Source organism: Scatophagus argus, chromosome 16 (assembly GCF_020382885.2).
Source record: "Scatophagus argus isolate fScaArg1 chromosome 16, fScaArg1.pri, whole genome shotgun sequence".
NCBI classification, from domain to species: Eukaryota; Metazoa; Chordata; class Actinopteri; family Scatophagidae; genus Scatophagus; species Scatophagus argus.
The window spans coordinates 13267507-13290862 of record NC_058508.1 but is presented as its reverse complement, the minus strand read 5'-3'; the positions used below and the strand labels follow the sequence as shown (position 1 = coordinate 13290862).

The following is a 23356-nucleotide window of genomic DNA, read 5'->3' as shown; positions in this document are numbered from 1 at the left end:
CACATCGAAATGTTTCAATGCTTTCACTCTGCTGTTTTGACGTGTATTAATTATTGTTACATATTTTGGTATCCTTTAATCCATTCTTCTTCTGAATCTTAACATTATTTCAGCAAATCTTCTTATTTCTTATTGTCTGAAAATACAAAGTTGACATCTATATGTCTATATTATATTTAGCTTTATTTGTTGAAGTCATTCTGGAGCAAGGCACATAAGGATTTTATGAGACACTGTACTGTGTTTGATTGTGCATGCGACAATAAAACTCATTTGAAAATCATTGTGCAGTTTCTCAGTGGGTGATCGCTGTTTGCAATTCTCTGATGTGACTGTTTATTAGAACCTGCTAATGGCACAAAGCTCATGAGGTGAAGGACTTAGGGAGAAGCCCGTAACAAGCGTCAGATCCAGTTCATCTTCCGTAACTCCAGGTGGGGGAGTAAAACGAAAGTGCTGGAGGAGGGAGGTGAAGAAGAGGAACAGCTCCATCCGGGCTAAACTCTCCCCTGTACAAACCCTTGAGCCTGAAATAAATCAAAGATGTCACATCTTCAAACACTTTTGTTCTCTCAGTTGTTTTGGTGATAATCAGCAAAACCACAGTTACCTGCAGAGAAAGTTAGAAAAGCTTCTCTCTTTCTGAAATTTCCATCCTTATCTAGGAAATGGGCTGGGTCAAAAGTATCAGGGTTTTCCCATTCATTTTCATCCTGAAGGGCTGACCACAGCAGAACAAGCACTGGAGTCCCCTAAAATATGTTGGAGATGATAACACATTATGTATACCTGCATTTAACTCTCCAACAGGGTCATGATAATTGAAATGCTACAAGTGAAATCAACCACTTTTCTTTTGGGTTAGGGTCATTGATGGTCATGATGGCAGAAGGTGCCAACAACCCCCAGGACCACCCCAAAATTGACAACCCCACTAAAGGTTTTAGAACTGAAGAAGCCTTGGGAATGGGTAGGTGAAACACTTTCAACAGCCTAAAAGAAATCCAGTTGCCATAACTTCTAGCACTTTACTACCAGTTTGAGGGGAACACAGTCTGTGAACTACTATACCTTCTTGATAAAGTAACCCTGGAGAGTGGCATCCTGGGAGGCACAACGTGCAATTGAGGGGACAATGCTGATCATTCTCTGAATTTCATGAATGACAGCATCAGTGTAAGGCAGGTTCTTTCTGTCCTCTACTTGGATCTGACGGCTTCCTACCACCCTGCTGAGTTCCTCTTGGACCAGGTCTGAGAGATGATAAATGAGAAAACATTAATAGCGATGTTTTGCTATGAATATGAGTGCAGAACTGGTTGACTGCAGTTAGTGAAAGTGATTTTCAACCAACGTAAGCTGCCTATCAACTGTGCATCTTCTTGTTTGGAGCCATTTGCTAGTCAACTCATTGAAAAGACAATGAAAATTCTGATTTTGTTTGTTTATTTGGAACAAATATATCAGGGAAATATTCATATTTGTGACATTTTTAAAATAATAGTTATATTATTGAGGGGTGTAGCATGACATTGTTATGGAGCAATTTGGTGTCTTATTTTCACATGGGTTTCTGATATCAAGAAGATGACTGGCACCCAGCGGGACGCTACAATGGGCGCCATTAAAAATACAGTCCAGGTAGAGTGTTGTGTGTTGTTGTTGCTCTGTGTGGGCCAGTCAAGTTCTTCCACACCAAATTCATCCAGCCATGTCTTTATGAACCTTGCTTTGTGCACTGGGGCACATTCATGCTGCAATAGAAAAGATCCTTCTCCAAAATTGTTGATACAAAGTTGAAAGCATAGCATTGTCCAAAATGTCTTGGTATGCAGCATTAAGATATCCCTTCACTGGAAGTAAGGGGCCAAGCCTAACCCCAATACCTTTGTCTGTATAGTACACATACTCATCACTGCTACCCTTGTACTGTACCATGTATACTCAGTTCTTTGCACTGAGTAGATAGTTTCCAGTCTGTGGTTCTCTTCACCATGTCTGCCTTGTTAAAGGTTTTCTTTAGATTTCCAAGCGTGTACAGGCAGATTACATTTTCACCATAACAAAGCACTCCAGACCAAGACTTGGAGGAAATCTCTTCCAGAATCATATGATCCAAAATAGAGCACCAGCAAGTTTTCATACCATGATGTGTTGATATGCTTTTACAGCAAAGTCTTGAAGAAACAAGACTTTAATTATTAAATGTTTCAAGGAATATTTCCCAGGAATTAGGTGTTCTCTGTGTTCCTTACCTTGTATTTTTGGGTGCTTGGCCATGAGCAGTAAACCGTATCTAATAGTAGAAGATGTAGTGTCGGTGCCAGCAGTGAACAGGTTGACAATAGTAATCAGCAGGTTGTCATCATCATAGTGAGAATTCGCAATTCCCGATGTCTTACAAGCATTGAAACAATGAAAATCAGAGTCAGTGAGTCAGTAACACAGCTGCATGAACAGCAAATCTGGCAACATTAAAAAGAAATTTTTTAAAGATCATCTTAGGCAGTGTGAGGTTTCTGGATCAGGCAGCCATTTCTTGTGTACCTCAAGGTGCATCTTGCGGGCCAGAAAGGCGTCCACCAAACCTCTGTGCATCTGTGGATTAAGGGTGTCTTGTAAACCCTTGATCAACTCTTTCATCTGTCTCCTATTAGCAAATGCACCTTTCATCAGTTGTTTTCGAGCTCCAACCCAACTGAACAGCCTTGGAAAAAGGTTATACAGCTGTTGAACAAAGACAGCATATTACACAAACCTGTAGATAAGGTACGTTTGATTATATAAAATTTCTTTTGGATGACATTATAGTTCCATATGCAAGCACTGAAATACCTGCACTGAAGCACAGCCCATGAGCTGACTGTTCTTCTTCGCTCGAGCCACCATAGAGCTGAACACTGGGTCATCATATTCAAACCTCTTGCCATAGACAATAGAACAAATGATATTGCAGACAGCCTGGCTTACTGGCTGAGCAGTGTCAATGGGATTACCTGAAAGAGATCAGATTTAGTGGTTTCATTTGCTTAATTCACAGTTTAAAATTTGGAATTATCAGTTTCTACTCTGCTTGTAGCGAATACAACATAGTTCATTCACTGGTGGGCTCACACTGAAACCAATAAACCTACAATGCCTAAATCTGCTTACCATGTGTTCCTTTAAAGACATCAATTAGGTGTTGACTCTCCTCTATGATTTTCTCTCCACATGCTTGTTTGCCCATTCCAAAGTCTTTCATGCTAGTCAGTGCAAAATTTCTCATTTCTTTCCATGAGGATCCATTGGCAAATACAATTCCTGCAGATGACAAGAAGTCTTCTTTTTATGTGAATATATTTTGAGTAGACTATTATCACAAATATTATAACAAAACAGTATATAAATGTTGAACAATAGTTTATGTTCCTCACCGTGTGTCAATTTCAGGTCTTTGATAATTGGTAAAATTTCTTTGTCTGAAAATGCATTGTGGCTGACCAGAGCCTGCTTGATCATCTTGTGTCCTGCCAGAACAACTACTTTTTTTGGCCCAAAATAGACTGTGAATATGGGTCCATACTTCTTGGAGAGCTGAAATGAAGTTTATCAATAATGAATACATACACACACATGCACACAGTATATATTTATATATCCCCATATCATTGACCTACCTCATGTAGAGTTTTGTGGGGCGCCTTTGTATCCAGCTGCAGCAAACTGCCAAACAGTGGCAGTGGCCTGGGACCTGGAGGCTCCTTTCTTTGACGGTCAAAGCCGGAGAAAAATACATACAAGGCGAGGAAGATCCCAGCAGTGCTCAGCAGAGTGGTTATACTGGGGTACTGCAGAATAAGGTTTTCCATTGCAGACAAACTTAAAACTGTTGCGCTGATACCTAGAAGAGCACTCAGGGAACGCAAACGTCCTCCAATGCTAATGGTCCAGTCTTCTATGAAAATTTGCAAGCACAGCCACTATATATGTCTGGCCATGATTCCAAAGCTATTAGAGTAACCAATATAAGGCAGCAGAAACTAAATACTTGAAGGTCCAATTAATTCTCTGTCACTCCAGGTGAAGCAATGAAAGAAAAGCTGAAGGAGAGTGATGGAGTTTCAATTTGGCCAGAAAACCTGTGATGGTAAAACATCCTCCATTAGCATACCAGTCTTTGCTCCTGGCTCATATCTGCATTTGGCTTTTCTGATTGAAATGCAACTGTTTAAATAAACACTAAACCAACATCCATCACTAAGTCCAAAGTTTAATGATAAGGAAATACCATACAAAATAAAACAAATGGTATATCAAAGCAGATATGATATATAAACTAGAGTGTATTGAAGTCTATTCAGTTCACTATTTGTATCTTACCAAAATGTTACTTTCGATCCTGAGGCTTAAATGCTGAAGATGAGTCTACCATCAAGCCAAACTCGTAGCATCTGTGGGAATTTGTGACAGTGATATAGGTACAGTTTTAAGTGGGAGGTAAAACTATCTCAGTTACTCATTTTTCCACTGGTAGCACTGATGAACGAAAATTCAAATTAGATTTTGGAGGTGGGCCTGAATGTCAGTGGTATTAATCATTCACTCTGCGGTTCCTGGTCCCCTTTTCAGAAAGCAGGATGAGGGAAGCTCTGGGTTAACCATTTCAGTAACGCAGGTAACTCAAACTTGATACAGTGGGGTAACTCAAGCCCATTTCATGAAGAGAGGTAACTTGTGCTCAGAGTGAATTACCACAGTAACTTAGTCTGTGAACATAACTTGGTCAGGAACAGATTTTCTTCAGTAAACTCATAGTTTCTGTCCATCTTCTCACCTTCACAGAGACGAACTGCTGCTTCATTTCCTTATTCATTCATTCAATCGCAATAATTTTAATGGACACCGACCGAGTATTAGAATGGCATGTCATTTTATAGAGGATCCTATACATGAGGAGGTTGCTTTAGTTTGCAGAGGGTTGCGTTTACATTGGGAGAGGATTTTGAGGCCTTGGATTCTTTGTCTCGTTCCAATAACTTCTTAGCTGAGCATATATATATATATATATATATATATATATATATATATATATATATGTAAGATGAGTATGTTCATAGTGTAAAGCTGAAGCCTACTAAAAGGGGAGTTCATCTTGTGAGTTTTGGTTTAATTTATAACCAGTGTTCCAAAAATTAAACAACATATAGTGACTTGTAAAATAAAGAAGCAGACTTTTGCCCTGTCCACAGAGAACTGAGTTTACTTAACCGTCCGTCTGCTATAAGACCTGTGCATGAAATAACACGCCTGCAGGACTCACAGAATAAACAACAAAATTGCTGAGTACAAAGTGGTGGTGGCCCTAATCCAGTTTATGTCCTGACGATGACCTGGTTTCACAGGTTGTGCATGGCATCAACCATTCTAGGGGCCAATTTTCTATGATCTCTATCTCCCTTCAAGGACTTGTACAAGAAACAAAATGAATGGAAAACTAATATTGCAAAAAAAGACCATCAATTGATATACCATGTTAATTAACAATAGAAAGATTGTCATAGCTCTCAAAATGCGACTGCATGCACCTGAGACTCAATTACTTCCTTTTAATTAATATGTGCAAAACATATATCTAAAGGTCACCAGTCCTGAACACCTGAACTTGCTAACTTGCTGACTGCAGGGCAGATGGATGTACTCTGCACAAACACAACCAGTTTAACGCTAAGAAAACAGCCCAAAAAATGTCTTTGTTAAAATACATTTAAAAATGCCAAATGCAAGTTCCAAATGGATTTTATCCAACTACATGAAAAACACCACAAACACCAAAAATACCAAAAACAAAAAAAAAAAAAAGAGGCAAACAACAGCTTCTGGCAGCTGTCAACGACCAAAGCAGCACACTTCATACCAAAGGCACAGTGCACCTGACTGCTGGGCAAAGAAACAGAGAAACAAGGTGACAGCAAAACAAATGATTGGCTCACTGTGAAAGATAACAGGCTTGAATACCAGATTTGTACAGAAGTTAAATCTCTGGGAGTACACTGTGGACAAGGCCTCAGGCAAAACATCAATGAATGCAAAGAATTGTGACAAACTCTGCCAAACACTGTCACCATGTCTCCAGCACATCGAAATGTTTCAATGTTTTCACTCTGCTGTTTTGACGTGTATTAATTATTGTTACATATTTTGGTATCCTTTAATCCATTCTTCTTCTGAATCTTAACATTATTTCAGCAAATCTTCTTATTTCTTATTGTCTGAAAATACAAAGTTGACATCTATATGTCTATATTATATTTAACTTTATTTGTTGAAGTCATTCTGGAGCAAGGCACATAAGGATTTTATGAGACACTGTACTGTGTTTGATTGTGCATGTGACAATAAAACTCATTTAAAAGTCATTGTGCATTGTTCATATTTGTGACATTTTTGAAATAATAGTTATATTGCCATGAACAATGATATTTTTTATTATTGAGAAGTGTAGCATACCGTTGATATGGATCAATTTGGTATTTTTATTATGAGTTATTATTATTACTTATTTTTACATGAGTTTCTGGTGCATATCAAGAAGATGGCTGGCCCCCAGCGGGGCACTGCGGAATTTTTGGGTGCTTGGCCATGAGCAGTAAACCGTATAATAGTAGAAGATGTAGTGTTGGTGCCAGCAGTGAACAGGTTGACAATAGTAATCAGCAGGTTGTCTTCATCACAGTGAGAAATCGTAACCTCGATGTCTTACAAGCATTGAAACAATGAAAATCAGGCAGTGAATCATTAACACAGCTACATGAACTGACTTTTAGGATGCCTTGTGTTTACTTTTCAAACACGTTTTAATCTTCGAATAATAGAAAGCTCTATCTGTAGTACTTGTACTACCAAGCAGATCAGCAAAATCTTCTTATTTCTTATTGTCCGAAAATACAAAGTTGACATCTATATGTCTATATTATATTTAGCTTTATTTGTTGAAGTCATTCTGGAGCAAGGCACATAAGGATTTTATGAGACACTGTACTGTGTTTGATTGTGCATGCGACAATAAAACTCATTTGAAAATCATTGTGCAGTTTCTCAGTGGGTGATCGCTGTTTGCAATTCTCTGATGTAACTGTTTATTAGAACCTGCTAATGGCACAGAGCTCATGAGGTGAAGGACTTAGGAAGAAACCCGTAACAAGCGTCAGATCCAGTTCATCTTCCATAACTCCAGGTGGGGGAGTAAAACGAAAGTGCTGGAGGAGGGAAGTGAAGAAGAGGAACAGCTCCATCCGGGCTAAACTCTCCCCTGTACAAACCCTTGAGCCTGAAATAAATCAGAAGAAGAATGTCACATCTTCAAACACTTTTGTTCTCTCTGTTGTTTTGGTGATAATCAGCAAAACCACAGTTACCTGCAGAGAAAGTTAGAAAAGCTTCTCTCTTTCTGAAATTTCCATCCTTATCTAGGAAATGGGCTGGGTCAAAAGTATCAGGGTTTTCCCATTCATTTTCATCCTGAAGGGCTGACCACAGCAGAACAAGCACTGGGGTCCCCTAAAATATGTTGGAGATGATAACACATTATGTATATCTGCATTTAACTGCCCCCCCTGCCCCACTTAGTACTGGTTTGATGTCTTTGTAGGTTCTCAATCAACAGGGTCATGGTAATTGAAATGCTACAAGTGAAATCAACCACTTTTCTTTTGGGTTAGGGTCTTTGATGGTCATGATGGCAGGAGGTGTCAACAACCCTCAGGACCACCCCAAAATTGACAACCCCACTAAAGGTTTTAGAACTGAAGAAGCCTTGGGAATGGGTAGGTGAAACACTTTCAACAGCCTAAAAGAAATCCAGTTGCCATAACTACTAGCACTTTACTACCAGTTTGAGGGGAACACAGTCTGTGAACTACTATACCTTCTTGATAAAGTAACCCTGGAGAGTGGCATCCTGGGAGGCACAATGTGCAATTGAGGGGACAATGCTGATCATTCTCTGAATTTCATGAATGACAGCATCAGTGTACGGCAGGTTCTTTCTGTCCTCTACCTGGATCTGACGGCTTCCTACCACCCTGCTGAGTTCCTCTTGGACCAGGTCTGAGAGATGATAAATGAGAAAACATTAATAGCGATGTTTTGCTATGAATATGAGTGCAGAACTGGTTGACTGCAGTTAGTGAAAGTGATTTTCAACCAACGTAAGCTGCCTATCAACTGTGCATCTTCTTGTTTGGAGCCATTTGCTAGTCAACTCATTGAAAAGACAATGAAAATTCTGATTTCGTTTGTTTGTTTTTTGGAACAAATATATCAGGGAAATATTCATATTTGTGACATTTTTAAAATAATAGTTACATTATTGAGGGGTGTAGCATACCATTGTTATCTTCTTTTCACATGAGTTCCTAATATCAAGAAGATGGCTGGCCCCTAACGAGGCGCTACAATTTGCGCCAGAATACAGTCCAGGTAGAGTGTTTATCTACAGAACTGGCATTTATTGGTGTGGGGCACTGTGGCATTGGCAACAGGCAAAGGGTGTGCAATGGGACCAGGAACTCCCTGTTCCAGTTTGTCCCTAAGGTGTTGGATGGGGTTGAAGTCAGGGCTCTGTGTGGGCCAGTCAAGTTCTTCCACACTAAATTCATCCAACCATGTCTTTATGAACCTTGCTTTGTGCACTGGGGCACATTCATGCTGCAATAGAAAAGAGCCTTCTCCAAAATTGTTGATACAACGTTGAAAGCATAGCATTGTCCAAAATGTCTTGGTATGCAGCATTAAGATATCCCTTCACTGGAAGTAAGGGGCCAAACCTAACCCCAATACTTTTGTCTGTATAGTACACATACTCATCACTGCTACCCTTGTACTGTACCATGTATACTCAGTTCTTTGTACTGAGTAGATAGTTTCCAGTCTGTGGTTCTCTTCACCATGTCTGCCTTGTTAAAGGTTTTCTTTAGATTTCCAAGCGTGTACAGGCAGATTACATTTTCACCATAACAAAGCACTCCAGACCAAGACTTGGAGGCAATCTCTTCCTGAATCATATGATCCAAAATAGAGCACCAGCAAGTTGTCATACCATGATGTGTTGATATGCTTTTACAGCAAAGTCTTGAAGAAACAAGACTTTAATTATTAAATGTTTCAAGGAATATTTCCCAGGAATTAGGTGTTCTCTGTGTTCCTTACCTTGTATTTTTGGGTACTTGGCCATGAGCAGTAAACCGTATCTAATAGTAGAAGATGTAGTGTTGGTGCCAGCAGTGAACAGGTTGACAATAGTAATCAGCAGGTTGTCGTCATCATAGTGAGAATTCGCAATTCCCGATGTCTTACAAGCATCAAAACAATGAAAATCAGAGTCAGTGAGTCAGTAACACAGCTGCATGAACTGACTTTTAAGATGCCTTGTGTTTACTTTTTCAAACACATTGTAATCTTCGGATAATAGAAAGCTCTATCTGTAGTACTTGTACTACCAAGCAGATCAGCAAATCTGGCAACATTAAAAAGAAATTTTCAAAGATCATCTTATAAGTCTTTAAGATTGCTATGGAAGAGGCAGTGTGAGGTTTCTGTAACAGGTAGTCATTTCTTGTGTACCTCAAGGTGCATCTTGCGGGCCAGAAAGGCATCCACCAAACCTCTGTGCATCTGTGGATTAAGGGTGTCTTGTAAACCCTTGATCAACTCTTTCATCTGTTTCCTATTAGCAAATGCACCTTTCATCAGTTGTTTTCGAGCGCCAACCCAACTGAACAGCCTTGGAAAAAGGTTATACAGCTGTTGAACAAAGACAGCATATTACACAAACCTATAGATAAGGTACCTTTGATTATATAAAATCTCTTTTGGATGACATTATAGTTCCATATGCAAGCACTGAAATACCTGCACTGAAGCACAGCCCATGAGCTGACTGTTCTTCTTCGCTCGAGCCACCATAGAGCTGAACACTGGGTCATCATATTCAAACCTCTTGCCATAGACAATAGAACAGATGATATTGCAGACAGCCTGTCTTACTGGCTGGGCAGTGTCAATGGGATTACCTGAAAGAGATCAGATTTAGTGGTTTCATTTGCTTAATTCACAGTTTAAAATTTGGAATTATCAGTTTCTACTCTGCTTGTAGCGAATACAACATAGTTCATTCACTGGTGGGCTCACACTGAAACCAATAAACCTACATGCCAAAATCTGCTTACCATGTGTTCCTTTAAAGACATCAATTAGGTGTTGACTCTCCTCTATGATTTTCTCTCCACATGCTTGTTTGCCCATTCCAAAATCTTTCATGCTAGTCAGTGCAAAATTTCTCATTTCTTTCCATGAGGATCCATTGGCAAATATAATTCCTGCAGATGACAAGAAGTCTTCTTTTTATGTGAATATGAAATTGTAAGTGACATATATTTTGAGTAGACTATTATCGCAAATATTATAACAAAACAGTATATAAATGTTGAACAATAGTTTATGTTCCTCACCGTGTGTCAATTTCAGGTCTTTGATAATTGGTAAAATTTCTTTGTCTGAAAATGCATTGTGGCTGACCAGAGCCTGCTTGATCATCTTGTGTCCTGCCAGAACAACTACTTTTTTTGGCCCAAAATAGACTGTGAATATGGGTCCATACTTCTTGGAGAGCTGAAATGAAGTTTATCAATAATGAATACATACACACACATGCACACAGTATATATTTATATATCCCCATATCATTGACCTACCTCATGTAGAGTTTTGTGGGGCGCCTTTGTATCCAGCTGCAGCAAACTGCCAAACAGTGGCAGTGGCCTGGGACCCGGAGGCTCCTTTCTTTGACGGTCAAAGCCAGAGAAAAATACATACAAGGCGAGGAAGATCCCAGCAGTGCTCAGCAGAGTGGTTATACTGGGGTACTGCAGAATAAGGTTTTCCATTGCAGACAAACTTAAAACTGTTACGCTGATACCTAGAAGAGCACTCAGGGAACGCAAACGTCCTCCAATGCTAATGGTCCAGTCTTCTATGAAAATTTGCAAGCACAGCCACTATATATGTCTGGCCATGATTCCCAAGTTATTAGAATAACCAATATTAGGCAGCAGAAACTAAATACTTGAAGGTCCAATTAATTCTCTGTCACTCCAGGTGAAGCAATGAAAGAAAAGCTGAAGGAGAGTGATGGAGTTTCAATTTGGCCAGAAAACCTGTGATGGTAAAACATCCTCCATTAGCATACCAGTCTTTGCTCCTGGCTCATATCTGCATTTGGCTTTTCTGATTGAAATGCAACTGTTTAAATAAACACTAAACAAACATCCATCACTAAGTCCAAAGTTTAATGATAAGGAAATACCAGACAAAATAAAACAACTGGTATATCAAAGCAGAGTGTATTGAAGTCTATTCAGTTCACTATTTGCATCTTACCAAAATGTTACTTTTGATCCTGAGGCTTAAATGCCGAAGATGAGTCTACCATCAAGCCAAACTCGTAGCATCTGTGGGAATTTGTGACAGTTACATGGGTACAGTTTTAAGTGGGAGGTAAAACTATCTCAGTTACTCATTTTTCCACTGGTAGCACTGATGAACGAAAATTCAAATTTGATTTTGGAGGTGGGCCTGAATGTCAGTGGTATTAATCATTCACTCTGCAGTTCCTGGTCCCCTTTTCAGAAAGCAGGATGAGGGAAGCTCTGGGTTAACCATTTCAGTAGTGCAGGTAACTCAGACTTGACACAGTGGGGTAACTCAAGCCCATTTCATGGAGAGAGGTAACTTGTGCTCAGAGTGAATTACCACAGTAACTTAGTCTGTGAACATAACTTGGTCAGGAACAGATTTTCTTCAGTAAACTCATAGTTTCTGTCCGTCTTCTCACCTTCACAGAGACGAACTGCTGCTTCATTTCCTTGTTCATTCATTCAATCGCAAAGATTTTAATGGACACCGACCGAGTAATTCGTATTAGAATGGCATGTCATTTTATAGAGGATCCTATACATGAGGAGGTTGCTTTAGTTTGCAGGGGGTTGCGTTTACATTGGGAGAGGATTTTGGATTCTTTGTCTTGTTCCAATAACTTCTTAGCTGAGCATATATATATATATGTATATATATCAATTTTTAAATTTTACTTACCTATTTTTTGGTAGCAGGGACATAAAAAAATTACACTGCACATTGTACCGTGTGTGATTGTGTATGTGACAAACAAACCTATCTTGTATCTTGTATCTTGCTGCATATGTCTTATAATAATCGGGCCATTATGTGTGTGTATAGTCAAACAGGGAGCACTGTGGTACACTTACCTCAGAGATGGTAAGGTTCTGGGTTTGAACTTGCCAGCAGGCTGCAGAGTTTGTAGTTTTGCATCTCTGTGTCTGTGTGAGTTTCTTCCAGGGGCTTCTTTCAGCTTCCTCCCACAGTGCAAAGACATGTAGTTAACATCAACTGTGACCCACTAAAGGATAAAAGCTATGAATTCTATATTATAATCATATTAATCAATTATGGAGCCTGCATGTACCTTGCAATAAGGGATGTGTGGTTTCTTGAAATCTACCTGAAGGAATTTACCAAGCAGGGAGAGAGATGTACACCCCAGAGGCTCCCTTCTCGTCTTGGGAGCTGAAACTGGAGAAAGAAGATGTCCAATTGGCAGGCACATAATGGCCATCCCCAGAGAGAATGACATGGAGAATTGGAAAAGATCTTCAAATATGATCCTGCATTCAGCTGGAAGCTGACTTCTTTCACAAGCCTTCTGACTAGACATTTCGGTTGAGAACGTATCTTAGGACCATCTTTCTGGATACCACAGTCACTCCTTCTCACTAACTGTCTAATCAAGTGGATGTAATAGGTCAGGCTAGTCAGCCACTCAGCATGAATATCATCTTTTTAAAAATTTTATTTCCTTGTCTCAACCCCCTGTAATGTACAGACAGAAGCTACAGAAATCACATCAATATCAGTTCAAGTTTCAGCTATATTTAAGATATTTTCACTGCTCTGCCTTACAGTTTGCTTTATTAACCATTAAGTTTTTACTGTCAGCAAAATATACAAAATACATTTAGATCCAATAATGACCTGTTACGTGCACTGTAAGATACAGACAGCCTGCAAAACAACAAAAGAAGTTCCAGCACTCTTCATCAGTGGCGACTGACGGCACACAGCTCATGATGTGAAGGGGTGAGAATGAAGCCCACAACGGGTGTGAGATCCAGTTCATCCTCTGTGACTCCAGGTGGAGGAGTAAAACGAAAGCGCTGAAGGAGAGAGGTGAAGAAAAGAAAGATCTCCATTCTGGCCAGACTCTCTCCGAGACACGCCCTGCGACCTAGAAGAAGAAAGCTAAGTTGGATCTTATCTTTGCAATTGTGAAGCAGCTTCACTGTGTGGAATGATGTATGAACAGAGACAGAGACATACAGAAATAAGCCTGTGAATATTCTCATTCATCCAGGTCATTGACATCCATCCAGGCTGGGACTAGTCCCTGGACTAGTCAAGCGAGCATGAACTGATGAAGCCTCTTGGATGAGAGGCGAAACGTCTTCAAAGACAAATAACTAAGTCCAGTTGCATTCGATTGAATTTCCTTGATATAACCATACAGAAATGTGATGTGGAAACCCAAATCCCCCAGTGCACAGACACTGTGAATGGACTTCGTGGTGAACTAGAAGACATCTTGTTTCCAGCAGTTAAACTTGCAAAATGAAAAAAAAAAAAAACTCTGGAACTCTGGAATTCTTTTACAAGAGAGAAGGAATATGTGCAATTTTAAGGATTTTAATTTGATTAAAATTAAATTAAAGTGTGTCAGACACAATTTATGCCTTACATTAGTGGAGAAGATCTTTAAATATATGTACAGACCGATTTGATAAAGTTGTTATACCTGCAGAAAAGGGCATGAAGGCATCTCTTCTGATAAATTTACCCTCCTTATCCAGGAAGTGAGAGGGGTTGAAAGTGTTTGGGCTCTCCCATTCGCTTTCATCATAAAGGACGGAAGTAAGAAGAGGAAAAACAGTAGTCCCCTGTAGGGAAAGGAAGAAAGAGGAGTTTATCAAATGGCATCTTGTAACCAAAGCAGTTCTTTCAAGACCCCTCAGAGAAGAACACATAGAACAAAAACAAATTTGGATTGATGCAAACAGACCTGTTGGATAAAGTAGCCCTTGTAGTTGACATCTTGGCTGGTTTTGTGAGGAATTGCCATGGGGACAATGTTGGCCAGTCTTTGCGACTCGTGGATGACAGCATCAGTGTAGGGCAGGTACTTCCTGTCCTCTACGCGGACCTGACGCCTTCCAACCACCCTGCTCAGCTCCTCCTGAACCTGGTCTGAATGCGCATGGAAAAAGGATTACAGTCTGAGTTATCGTAGATGCTGCAATAACCAAAAAGTTCCTGAGAGCACTGCTGGCTATTACAAACATGAGCAATGCGTTTTTGCACCTTGAACACGAGGGTACTTGGCCATAAAAAGTAGGCACCACTGGAGTGTATTTCCAGTGGTATCAGTTCCTGCTGCAAACAGATTTAGCACACTGTGGACCAGGTTGTCATCATGAAAGTGTGAATCTTTGAGTTCAGATTCCTAGCATAACATACAAAAAATCAAAAAGAGGGATTATACTTGATGACTGGTTGATCTGTATGATGAATCACTGGAGTTTTGACACCCCACCTCACCTCCAGATTTAGCTTACGGGTCAGGAATGTGTCAACAAAGCATCTGCATACTTCAGGGTTCAGAGTCTCCTTCAGATCCGCTATGATGCTTTTCATTTTCTCTTTGTTTTCCTCCACATTCTTCATCAAATCTCTCCAGTTCTTAAGAAAAGGGCCAAGCCAAGGAAACATGTTGTATATCTGTAATGCAGCACAATATAAACAGCCTAATTAATTGTCAAATTAATTGTCAATGTGACCTGTGAAAGACATTGTTTTTACATATTATACAGTTGAACACATAGAGATGTCAAACTTATAAATCTTGATAATGATGGAGGCTAATGATAAACTACAATCAGGTTTCCCATATGCAAATATTTACTCTAGAATGAATTTAGTTTTCTTCAAGGAAGTTCCAGGAAATAATAAATTAAGGAAATGTTTGTTTAAAAATAAAAAACAAACTTTAAAATACAGTTTTACCAAATATTTAATGGACTCCAACAACAATATACACCAAAATATAAAATTTCCTTTGAGTCATCAAGTCACTCTGCATTACCAGGATGGAAGCTGATCCTGTCAGCCGGATGGATTCGTGGTCTTTTTCCACCATAGCTTGGAAAACAGGGTCTTTGTATTCAAACCTCTTTCCAAACATGATTGCTGATATAATATTTGAAGACGCATAACAAATTGCCTGGGTGTTGTCGAAGGCTTTACCTGAGAGAAACAGAGTTATGGATCAGACTTAAAAAATGCAAAGTATTTGAGGCAGAGGGGCTTTAGTGGAGGCGTTACCTTCATACTGCTCAAATTCTTCAGTCAAGTAGTGACATTCCTCAAGGATTTTCCTTTCACTAAGCCTTTTGCCCATCCCAAAATCTCTCAGTGTAGTGAGAGCAAAACGCCTCATTTCTTTCCATGAGTCGCCATTGGAAAACAATATGCCTGGAAACAGGAGTGACTGGCTTATTTTGATAAGAACCGTAAGGTAATAAAAAAACACCACAAAACATTCTCTTACCATGTTCTTTGTTGAAATCATAGAATATGGGAGTGACCTCCCTGTCTCCAAACTCTTCAGCATGGTTGACCAGGGCCTGTTTGATTGTCCTGTATCCTGCTAGCACTACCACCTTCTTAAGTCCTAAGTAGACTGTAAACACTGGTCCATATTTTTTGGACAGCTAAAAACATGGAGACAGGTAAAAACTAGTAATATAATTTACTGAATTGTACTGAATACATACTTGCATATGCATGTAATCTAAACACTAAAACCAATTGAACTGCCATCTCACAAAGCAATGAAACAACAACAACAACAACACATTTCTCACATCAAAAAGAGACCTGTCGAGTCTCTTGAGATCCACCTGAAGCAAGTTACCAAGCAGTGGGAGAGGTTTAGGTCCAGGAGGTTCCCTTCTCTTGTTTTGGGAGCTAAAGCTGGAATAAATTAGATGCAGGACCAGCAGACCAAAAATGGCCCCAAGCAGGGAGAACAAGAACTGGAAAAGATTTTCAAACATGATCCTTAAGTTACCTGGAAGTTGACTCCTAGCAAAACACAAACCTTGTCAACGAACAGTGGTTCAAAGTGTGTGACGTGATAACTGCATATTGTCAAAACTGCTTCTCTGATTACCTTTATGCTGAGAGTTTGTCTTCAGAGCACCTTTGTGGGCGTGTTTGTAGTAGACAAACGCCTTCTTTCATTGGCCTCTACCAATCCACCTCAAGTCACACTAACTGCACCAATGAGACCTCTTCTTTAGGTGTGATGGGCTGGCAGGTCAGTCACTCATTTGATGTCTTATTGCAACCTCCCTCTTGCAGAAAGAAACTACAGAAACCAGTTTGGCTGCTTGGCAAAGACAAAGCTGTTTTCCAGTATTATGAATAAAGTTCAAACGCAAGTTTTATCAAGAGCAAAATGGAACCTAAATGTTTTCCAAAAGGATCTCAAATCTTAATATATCATTAATAGTAGTAGTATGTCAGAATGGTAAAACTGCTAGTGAGGTAGTGGGTAAGTCATTTTTTTAGGGCAATGTGGTTAACATTTGAATGGAGACATTCATCTTCATCAATCACAAATAACTGGAAACATATGAAAATAATCCTGCTTACAACTTTGAATTGTGTTTTTAAATGTATTTTCTCATATACATTAATTTAATGGAATACACAAATGTAATTACAGTTAGATATACTCATGGTTGATAATGGAACACTGACACTGTAACCCTACCGCATGAACATTTTTTTTATCCAGCTGTCCTGCATGCCTCTACCTGCCCACCTGCTCCAGAAACCTGAAACCTTCGCCCTAGAACCTGATTTTGACTGCAGTAAACCACTTAACAGTTGCTGCTGTGCATTGTCTTTGTGTGGATTGATTTACACTCACCAAGAACAACAACAGAAATTAAATCTCTCACGTGACTTGTGTGAATTAAGGCCAACAGACAGAGGAAAGTTATTGGCATATTAAAATTCTGCCCCAATATGTACTGGAAAGTAGTGACACCCATCTTGTGAAAACAAAAACAACCAAGTGAGCAATGTGCTAAATAAAAAGGTTAACATTAATCACTGCAATTTAGTCATTGATTTGGAATTTGGTTCATTGTCATTTTGGCCCGTACTCTTGTGAATCTACTCTTTAGCAGAAATCTTGTGAGGAAATGTTTAATGTGACTTATTCATTCTGCTGTGATGCAGCTCAAGATGCATTACAGTTGACAGTCAATCAATTGGAAAAAATCCTGGGAGTACCCAGTACAAATACCATGGACTGGAAATTTAATACCGAGGCTCTTTACAAGAAGGGGATGAGGAGACTCTATTTCCTGAGGAAGCTGGGATCCTTCAACGTGTGCAACAAGATGTTGGAGATCTTTTACCAATCTGTTGTTGCCAGCGCCATTTTCTTTGCCATTGTGTGTTGGGGCAGCAGCATCAGAGCCAGTGACACTAACAGACTTGATGAGATCATTAAGAAGGCTGGCGCTGTACTTGGTCACAGGCTGGAGTTTTTTGAGACCGTGGTGGAGAGGAGTACGCTGAACAATCTGTTATCCATCATGGACAATGATCAGCACCCTCTCCAACTTTCTCTCACAGGCTGCTGCAGCTGTCGAAGGGACAGATACTGGAAGACATGCCATCACACTGTACAATAACAGCTAAAACTCCGGTCATAACATACAGTCACTACGCACCTTATATGTTTTTACGCACTCGGTTCACTGCGCTTTACATTCTGCTTTTATTTTTTTGCATCACATTCAATACTGCTTATCTGTTGTATATACATTTTTATACTGCATTTTATATAGGTATTTTAACATGTATAGGTTATTCTTTTTATTTCATGGTGTTGTTATCATCACTGTGTGTAATGCTGCTGCTGTACTGTAATTTCCCAGCCTGGGATCAGTAAAGTATATCTGTTTATCTATCTATCTATCGTGATTCTCTATTGTTTTTCTCTAGACTGAATGAAAAGCAAGAGGACCAAAATGAAACTGATGTAAATTTAGATTTTTTTATTATTATTTAAGATATTCATGCAGAATCAGCTATGAAACCAGCTAGAACGAGGCTGCAATAAGGTGCAATTTGAAAATTTAAACCCTCAACAAATTACCATGTACAAAATCCAGTACAAACGATGCACTCAAGTGTCTGAAGCATGAATATGCAATGATTTAAAGCCAATTCTAAAAAAACTGTACATGCAACCATACTAGTACAAATTATTTGATATAATGCATACAAATTGCTTATTATTTATTATTTAGATAACATGCAAAGGGAGTAAAACAAGATTTGTGCCATTTGGTAGGCAGTTATAATGCCACTCTACAGCTCTCTTTCTCACTAACGACTGACAGCACACAGCTCATGAGATGAAGGGGTGAGGGTAAAGCCCACGGTTGGTGACAGATCCAGTTCATCCTCTGTAACTCCATGTGGAGGAGTGAAACGAAATCTCTGAAGCAATGAGGTGAAGAAGAGAAAGAGCTCCATCTTAGCCAGACTTTCCCCCAGACACACCCTGCGACCTGAAAGAACAAAGAGATTTGAGGGTGTTAAACTCATGCTGTGGAACCTATTTTTGTAATTTCTCCAAAACAAACAGTCATAGTTGTTGTACCTGCAGAAAAGGGCATGAAGGCATCTCGCCTAATAAATTTACCCTCCTTATCCAGGAAATGGGAAGGATTGAAAGTGTTTGGGCTTTCCCATTCATTCTCATCATGCAGGACAGAAGTAAGAAGAGGAAACACAGTTGTCCCCTACAGACAAAAGAAAAGAACAAGTTTATCATCCCAATTATCAGAATCAAAGTTTTGACATGTGAACAAACATTTCCAGGATTTTTTCTTTGCTGATCAGTACTGAAAAGATGTGAGCACTAAACTGCTTTGATGCAGTAGCCCTGGAAGATCATGTCTCTGCTGGTTTTATGAGGAATAGCCATGGGGACAATGTTGGCCAGTCTCTGTGTCTCATGGATGACAGCATCAACATATGGCAGGTTTTTCCTGTCCTCTACCCGGATCTGACGGCTTCCTATTACCCTGCCCAGCTCCTCCTGAACCTGGTCTAAACACACAAAATACACACAAAGTTAACATTCTTTGTCTGCCTTTATTTTCACAAGACTAACATATGATTTGAGCTAATGAGTAACCAAGTAGACTCATTGCCCTCACAAAATCTTTGGTCTGGAGAGATACATCCTGGGTAACATTTATCATGTTCACCATTCTTACATGAAGTATTTCTGAAACTGATGGGAATGTTTCTTCTTTGTTGGTATTTAGTCATAAGATAAACTGTTGGAGAAGGTTGAAGGTGCAAAAAAAAAAAAAAAAAAAAATCTGCTTGATTGTTTACATCTCATTCCAGGTTGTCAAATAATAACTCTTTTGGTGAGCAGCCCAGAGAATGAGATTCAACAATCAACCATAAATTCGTATAGCACCTGGCTCGGCGCCAAGAGCAACAAACTACTTCAAAACATGGTCTGTTAAAAGAGTAAACAAGATGTTAAATGTTAACATAAAGAGGTGGTATGCCATTCAATGTCAAGAAATTGCTTATCAGTACCTTTGCAGCTTAATATTTTCTTAAAATATGACATGCTATAGGCCTTCCTCTGAGGTTATAAGAATCCTGTGAGTAGCACAGCATCAGATTTGGTTTGTGTCAATATAATGAACAAAATTTAATAAATATCAAACATAAATAAAAATCTGAGAGAGATTAAAACTAAACTTATAATCTCAAAAGTACAACTTACAAGTTATTTTTACAAATTATTTATATTGATGGAGTGATAGAACTATTTCCAGGTTTGCAACAAATTTGCCTTTTGCCCTTGTATTATTGGTATTTAACCCAGAAGTGAAAACATAAATTCACAAACTGCATCTCTCATCAAAGTCAGAGCTGTGTGCATGTTATCAGCACAAAGTCACCCATGTTTTCAGTGAATGTTAGACTTTATCAACGCTGTCCTTTGTCCCCATTCCTGCTTGTGACATTCATAGACAGGATCTCAATGTGCAGCCAAAGTGAGCAGGGTGTCCTGTTTAGGAACCTCAGGAATGCATCCCTGCTTTTTGCAGATGATATTATGTTTTGTTGGCTTTGTTAAACTGTGACTTTCAGCACTCACTGGAGTGGTTTACAGCTGTGTGAAGCATAACCAATCATGACCAAATTAGTTGCACTCTGTTGGTGACCTCTGGCTGGTGTCTGACTCCTTGTTTGTTGATTGACTATTGTTATGTATTGTAGTAAAACAGCTTGAACTGTCCAGTATCTAAACACATAAACTCCCTTTGTCCTTATCTTGGCAAATATTTAAAGACACCCACAGGAACACCCAGAGCAGCATCTCTCTTCTTACCTTGTATATGTGGATATTTGGCCATAAACAGCAAACCCCATCTCACTGTTGCTGCTGTGGTATCAGTACCAGCTGCAAACAGGTTGACCACTGTGAATACCAAGTTTTTCTCATTGTAGTGAGAGTCCATAACACAAGAGTCCTGAGAAGGAGAACAAAAACAGATCGTCACCAAATAGATGTTGTTGAATGTTGCATATGAAAAACATAAAAGATCAAGTCTTACCTCTTCTTTCTGCTTTCGAACCAGAAAACAGTCCACAAGTCCCCTGCACAGCTGAGGGTTCAGAGTCTCTTTCAGATTCTCGATTAAATTCTTGACATCTCTGAAAGTCATCTCAACATTTTTTAATATCAGATGCCGATTTTTGATCCGACAGAACAGTCTGGGAAACATGTTGTAAAGCTGGGCCACAACAGTAGAAACGACATAGATTATTGTAAATCTCTCTCATAGATTTAAAATTTCTTGTCACAAAGTGAAAAATCACATTACATGTAGAATAAAATGGAATGAGCCCATTTAATTTTATTTCATTTTAAAGTACTCATTTATATTTAGCATTACCACACAATTTGCAAAGAATTCAAAGATATCAGTACACTGATCTAATTTGTTACTGCTGCTTACTTAAATTGTCATGGTATGTAATCTCCTAAAATAGCACAAACATAAAAGGCAAATATAAGGCTTACCTGGATTGTAGCAGAGCCAGTAATGCGAATGCTTTCATTGGCTCTGCTCACCAGGTTTTGGAACAGGGGGTCACTGTATTCAAACCTGCTTCCATACACGATGGAGGAGATGATGTTGGACGACGCATAACTGACCAGTTTCTTTGTATCAAATGGCTTCCCTGTAAAATTCAACAACTTAAGACTGATGTGCAACAAAAAAGGTACAAACACAACCTATACATGGCTACAAAAATATTAAAAAATGAGTGATGATCTGATCACTTCCATATATTAATGCTGTACCTTTATGCTCTTCAAACATTTGGATCAAATGGTGACATTCGTCCAAGATTTTTTCTTCTGCCATTCTTTTTCCCATCCCAAAGTCTCTCAGGGTTGTGAGGGCAAAACGTCTCATCTCCTTCCACGATTCTCCATTTGCAAACAGAATCCCTTTTAAACATGACATGCAAATGAAAATTCATCTTTACTGATACTGTACATATCATTACACTGATCAGTGATTTACCTAAACAAAACAATGTGGGAAGAAAAAGACTGAACACTACAACCGATAATAAAAACAAGGGGTTATGAAACATATTATGGCTTTGTGGTAATATGTAAAAGTACTGAAAGGAAGGGCATACCGTGACCTTTATTCATATCATAAAATATAGGGGAGATGTCTCGATCTCCAAACTCTTCCGCATTGCTGACCAGAGCCTCTTTCACTGTTTTGTATCCAGCCAAAACCACCACTTTATTGGTCCCAAAGTACACCGTGAATACAGACCCATATTTCTTTGAAAGCTGGAAATTTTTAAACAAATGTAGTCAAACATGTAAGGACATTTATTTCAATAGTACATACAAATAATTCGCAGGATGTTTTGGAATAAGAGCACTACACTCACCTCACAAAGGGTTTTGTAGGGTCTCTTGAGATCAAGTTGCAAAAGGTTGCCAAGCAGGGGAAGAGGCCTGGGTCCTGGAGGCTCCTTCTCCAATTGATGGGAGCTGAAGCTGCTGGAAACAACATAGAGGACAAGCAGGAGAGCAACAGTCCCCAATAGAGTGGTGGGACTAGAGAAGAGGAAGAAAACAAAATCCTCCAAATAAGACATTTTTGATGCTGCACAGGTTGCGTGGTTGTTAAAGTAAGTGGAGCAGAAGCAACAGCGTGACCAATATTCAGGTAGGAGGAGCAAAGTTACCATTTTGCAACACCACTTCTTTTTAAAAAAAACTTATTTTCACATGGTCCATGGAAACATAATATTTTAACAGCCTATATCAATTATTATTTTATTATTTTTTTTTATTTTACAATTGCCAACAGGTGACAAAAACAAGTAATTAAGAAACAACCAAACTATTTTGGACCGCCTTTTGAGATGGTTCAGAGGTCCATCACAGACAGTTCACATGAAGCATAGGGGCACGGAGGAAAATAAGCTAGTTTATCTGGATGAACCTGCCTGGTCCACTGACTCCAGCTAAAACTGACAGTTTTAGCTTTATTGTACAGCAACAGTTTTATTGTACTTTCGTCAAAATGCTGAACCAACCTGCGAGTTCATTTTTGTTAATTTTGCCAACAACGTTTAAGTGTCCTGTGACTATTTAGATATTTAACTCCCTCTGTTAACATTTATTTGGCCATATTTTAGTACAAAGCCTTGCTCTGGTCCTTCAGAACTTACACATTTAAAATAAAAAGCCCTCCAGAATTTACAGTATGCAGACTCCATTCATTTCTTCACAAGGCTTTTATTCTGAAACAGTCTTAGACAACAGTTTTGTAAACCAAGAGCTGGATGATCAGTTGCCAGCCAGCTTTCTTCACCGCAAGCCTGTGGAGTTTTCCAGTCTACATCACTGGTCTCCTGATCATCCTACTGCCTGTCCTCCTGAGTGGCTTTCTCTTGTCTTCTTCATTTTATTTTTTAGTTTTCCTGTTGCAATGAAACATTAAAGTCATTTCATTTGTGTGTCTCGTAAGATATGAAAGTAACCCTACTTACCACTTTGAATTGTGTTTTTAAATTTCTTTCT

The 23356-nt window shown here is 39.1% G+C and overlaps 4 protein-coding genes across 11 annotated transcripts; all 4 read right to left on the bottom strand.

Annotated features, from left to right (window-relative positions):
* Positions 1–63: 63 nt before the first annotated feature.
* Positions 64–4866, bottom strand: LOC124072612 (cytochrome P450 2K1-like). Its single transcript, XM_046414127.1, has 10 exons — positions 4363–4866; positions 3660–4121; positions 3417–3576; positions 3154–3303; positions 2836–2996; positions 2548–2727; positions 2256–2397; positions 1072–1253; positions 611–752; positions 64–527 (listed from the first exon to the last, which is right to left on the bottom strand). The coding sequence occupies exons 2-10, from the start codon at positions 3849–3851 to the stop codon at positions 340–342; spliced, it is 1497 nt and encodes a 498-aa protein (XP_046270083.1). The 5' UTR covers positions 3852–4121; positions 4363–4866; the 3' UTR covers positions 64–339.
* LOC124072611 (cytochrome P450 2K1-like) lies at positions 3696–16333 on the bottom strand. Of its 8 annotated transcripts, none has more exons than XR_006845554.1 (13): positions 16032–16333; positions 15716–15878; positions 15490–15639; positions 15251–15411; positions 14707–14886; positions 14470–14611; positions 14171–14355; positions 13907–14048; positions 13090–13342; positions 12524–12630; positions 12306–12409; positions 4363–4433; positions 3696–3830 (listed from the first exon to the last, which is right to left on the bottom strand). XR_006845554.1 is itself a non-coding variant. In XM_046414124.1 (9 exons), the coding sequence occupies exons 1-9, from the start codon at positions 16221–16223 to the stop codon at positions 13155–13157; spliced, it is 1503 nt and encodes a 500-aa protein (XP_046270080.1). In that variant the 5' UTR covers positions 16224–16333; the 3' UTR covers positions 12901–13154. The 8 variants fall into 8 exon arrangements, 3 of the variants coding, with proteins under 3 accessions (XP_046270080.1, XP_046270081.1, XP_046270082.1); XR_006845555.1 differs by lacking the exons at positions 3696–3830; positions 4363–4433 and adding exons at positions 10243–10358; positions 10734–10904; XR_006845558.1 differs by lacking the exons at positions 3696–3830; positions 4363–4433 and adding exons at positions 10243–10358; positions 10734–10904 and having other exon boundaries at positions 12306–12457; positions 12560–12630.
* Positions 5151–11351, bottom strand: LOC124072613 (cytochrome P450 2K1-like). The gene is made up of 9 exons (XM_046414128.1): positions 10734–11351; positions 10491–10650; positions 10209–10358; positions 9892–10052; positions 9604–9783; positions 9190–9331; positions 7907–8088; positions 7398–7539; positions 5151–7309 (listed from the first exon to the last, which is right to left on the bottom strand). Exons 1-9 carry the CDS (start codon positions 10923–10925, stop codon positions 7122–7124), a joined length of 1497 nt encoding a protein of 498 aa, XP_046270084.1. The 5' UTR covers positions 10926–11351; the 3' UTR covers positions 5151–7121.
* A 2044-nt stretch (positions 16334–18377) lies between the features above and the next one.
* Positions 18378–22463, bottom strand: LOC124072609 (cytochrome P450 2K1-like). The gene is made up of 9 exons (XM_046414121.1): positions 22216–22463; positions 21949–22111; positions 21602–21751; positions 21317–21477; positions 20847–21026; positions 20621–20762; positions 19124–19308; positions 18857–18998; positions 18378–18764 (listed from the first exon to the last, which is right to left on the bottom strand). Exons 1-9 carry the CDS (start codon positions 22423–22425, stop codon positions 18580–18582), a joined length of 1518 nt encoding a protein of 505 aa, XP_046270077.1. The 5' UTR covers positions 22426–22463; the 3' UTR covers positions 18378–18579.
* Positions 22464–23356: the final 893 nt, after the last annotated feature.